Source organism: Plasmodium cynomolgi, chromosome 5 (genome assembly GCF_000321355.1).
Source record: "Plasmodium cynomolgi strain B DNA, chromosome 5, whole genome shotgun sequence".
NCBI classification, from domain to species: domain Eukaryota; phylum Apicomplexa; class Aconoidasida; order Haemosporida; family Plasmodiidae; genus Plasmodium; species Plasmodium cynomolgi.
Genome location: NC_020398.1, coordinates 324,571 through 326,842, shown reverse-complemented (window position 1 = coordinate 326,842; position 2,272 = coordinate 324,571). Strand labels below are relative to the sequence as shown.

Here is a 2,272-nt window from a genome sequence, read left to right as displayed (position 1 = left end):
TCCAACGTTGTAGCAACACAGGGGGACGCCCTCATCGGTGTTGTATAAGTCGACATAAACTGTTTTGGATACCCCAAAGAACAGCTATTTCGGAGTGGTTATTATAGTGCAGCGGCAGCATAAGATGTGTTCATCCTCCTCGTGTTCTAGTGAGCACCCAATATTTTACAGCTTACGGGAAGGCAAAAGCAAAAATGTGTGTGTCATTGTTGCATGGAATGGTACACACTTGAAGGGGGTTAATTGAGGGTCCATCTTAGGGAGCGGCAAATGGGGCCTTACCTCCTCCAAGTAGGGTTTTCTCCATTTGTCCTCATATGAAGGGAGCCCCCTTTTTTTTTTTTTTTTTTTTTCACTCCTTTAATAAAATGATAAGAAGGTACTTGAAGATATACCCATCCATTTACTACACCAAACATGTGAAGACCGCCCCCGAAGTGAATGAGCACTCCGTCGTGTTGAAAAAAGATTACGTGTTTAATCAGTATGGTGGACAGGAGGTTTTCCTAAATAATAAGCTGAAGAAGGGACAGGATGAAAACGAAGTAAAGAGAATCTACTACTTCAAATTGTGGAACGCCCTCACCGAGTATAACTTCACTCTATTTGAAAATACGATTCAGCAGTTTTTAAATGAGGGGCACAAGTATGACGAGGTTGTCTACTCGATTTTGATCCACTCGTACGTGCTGAACCATAAGAAGAAGAATGAAAATGTAGGTTGGCAGTGCTGTGGCTCCGTCGCGCATCGTAGCGGTGCAGCCGATCTGTTGGGGCGACCGCCTAGCTTAACACATTTCTCAGTGCGTGTCTAAGAGCATGACCTCAGTGCGTGTCTAAGAGCATGCCTCAGTGCATGCCTCACCGCTTGCCTCATCGCCTGCCTCACCGCTTGCCTCATCGCCTGCCTCACCGCTTGCCTCACCGCTTGCCTCACCGCTTGCCTCACCGCTTGCCTCACCGCTTGCCTCACCGCTTGCCTCACCGTGTGCCCCCCCTCTCAGGCCTACCTTGTCATCGAAGAAATGAAGCGCAGTTACATGCACCCGGCCATCATAAAATTCAACGAGAGGATGATCAACTCGTTCCTAGAACTGGAGATGATTTTCTGCGAACCATCCAAGAGCCTGTGGATAAACATATGTCGACTCGCTTGGGAGACGTCCATAAAGCTCAACAGAGAAAGGAAAAGGAAACTAAAAGAAAAGCTGAAATTAATGCCTCCAAAGGATGTGCTAACATTGACTAGGGAGGACTTAAAGCTCATGCTCAAGAAGGAGTATGAAGAAGCTTTATTAAATATGGTTGATACGATGGCGTTGGAGGACGAGTCTTCATATGATGACCACGTGCTAATTGGGAATGACGAAATGGATGATTCGATCGGAGTTGTAGGCGGCGAGGTGGACGGAATTACTCACAGCACCCCCCTTTCGGAGGGACTAAATCATCCCCTTTTAGCTCCAGCGGAAAGAAGCAACAAACATGCTTACAACGATGAACTGTATGATTTTTATGACTCAGCTGATGGGATGCACTACCCAAGGGATGGCACCGAAAGCTTTAAAGATGGTTCCTCTTTTTTATATGGACAGGGCACCGGAGGGGGTGAAGAAGAAGGTGACTTGGACGATGGGGAGCTCCAAAGTTTTATGGACGTCGGAGGGGAAGACCCGCTCAACGACGACGTGCTCGAAAATGCGAACGAAGATGAAACGGATGACTCGTTTGAGGATAACGAAGACTTTGACATTCAGCTTTTGAAAAAGTACTACAATTTTAAGTAGGTCGAATGGAGGGGGAGGGGTCCCTTTTGTTGGCAGGGTTTGTTGAGTCAGCTTCGTCCGCATTCATTTTATTTTGCCCCCATTTCGATACACCTCACCGTGTTCCCGTTTATCTGTTTTTTTTTTTTGTCTATTTTGCCCATGATCAGCCATTTATTTTGGCAGTTCCCCTTTTAACGTCTAACCATTAAGGCTAGTCATTCGACTCACCCCTTTTCCAAAAGGTGTCTCTTCCATTTGTTACAATTTTTGATGAACACTTTTTTCACACCGTATGACCGTCCACCGTGTATGATGAGTTTTATACATCATTCCGCCAAGTGTGCCATGAAGGCCGTCCCCATATCCATCCCTCTCTGTGCATTCATTTAACATGCGAAACAGAAAAAAAAAAAAAAACTTGCAAATTGTATGGACACGAACAAAGCTGCAGCTTCGTTATCAGACGGAGAACGTTTTGTTCATAGAAGATGGGGAAGAGGGAA

General features: G+C 45.7%; 1 protein-coding gene across 1 annotated transcript; it reads left to right on the top strand.

Annotated features, from left to right (window-relative positions):
- Positions 1–368: 368 nt before the first annotated feature.
- Positions 369–1,978, top strand: PCYB_051670 (hypothetical protein; the record flags this gene model as incomplete). Its single annotated transcript, XM_004221048.1, has 3 exons — positions 369–716; positions 1,101–1,403; positions 1,937–1,978. The coding sequence occupies 3 exons, from the start codon at positions 369–371 to the stop codon at positions 1,976–1,978; spliced, it is 693 nt and encodes a 230-aa protein (XP_004221096.1).
- Positions 1,979–2,272: the final 294 nt, after the last annotated feature.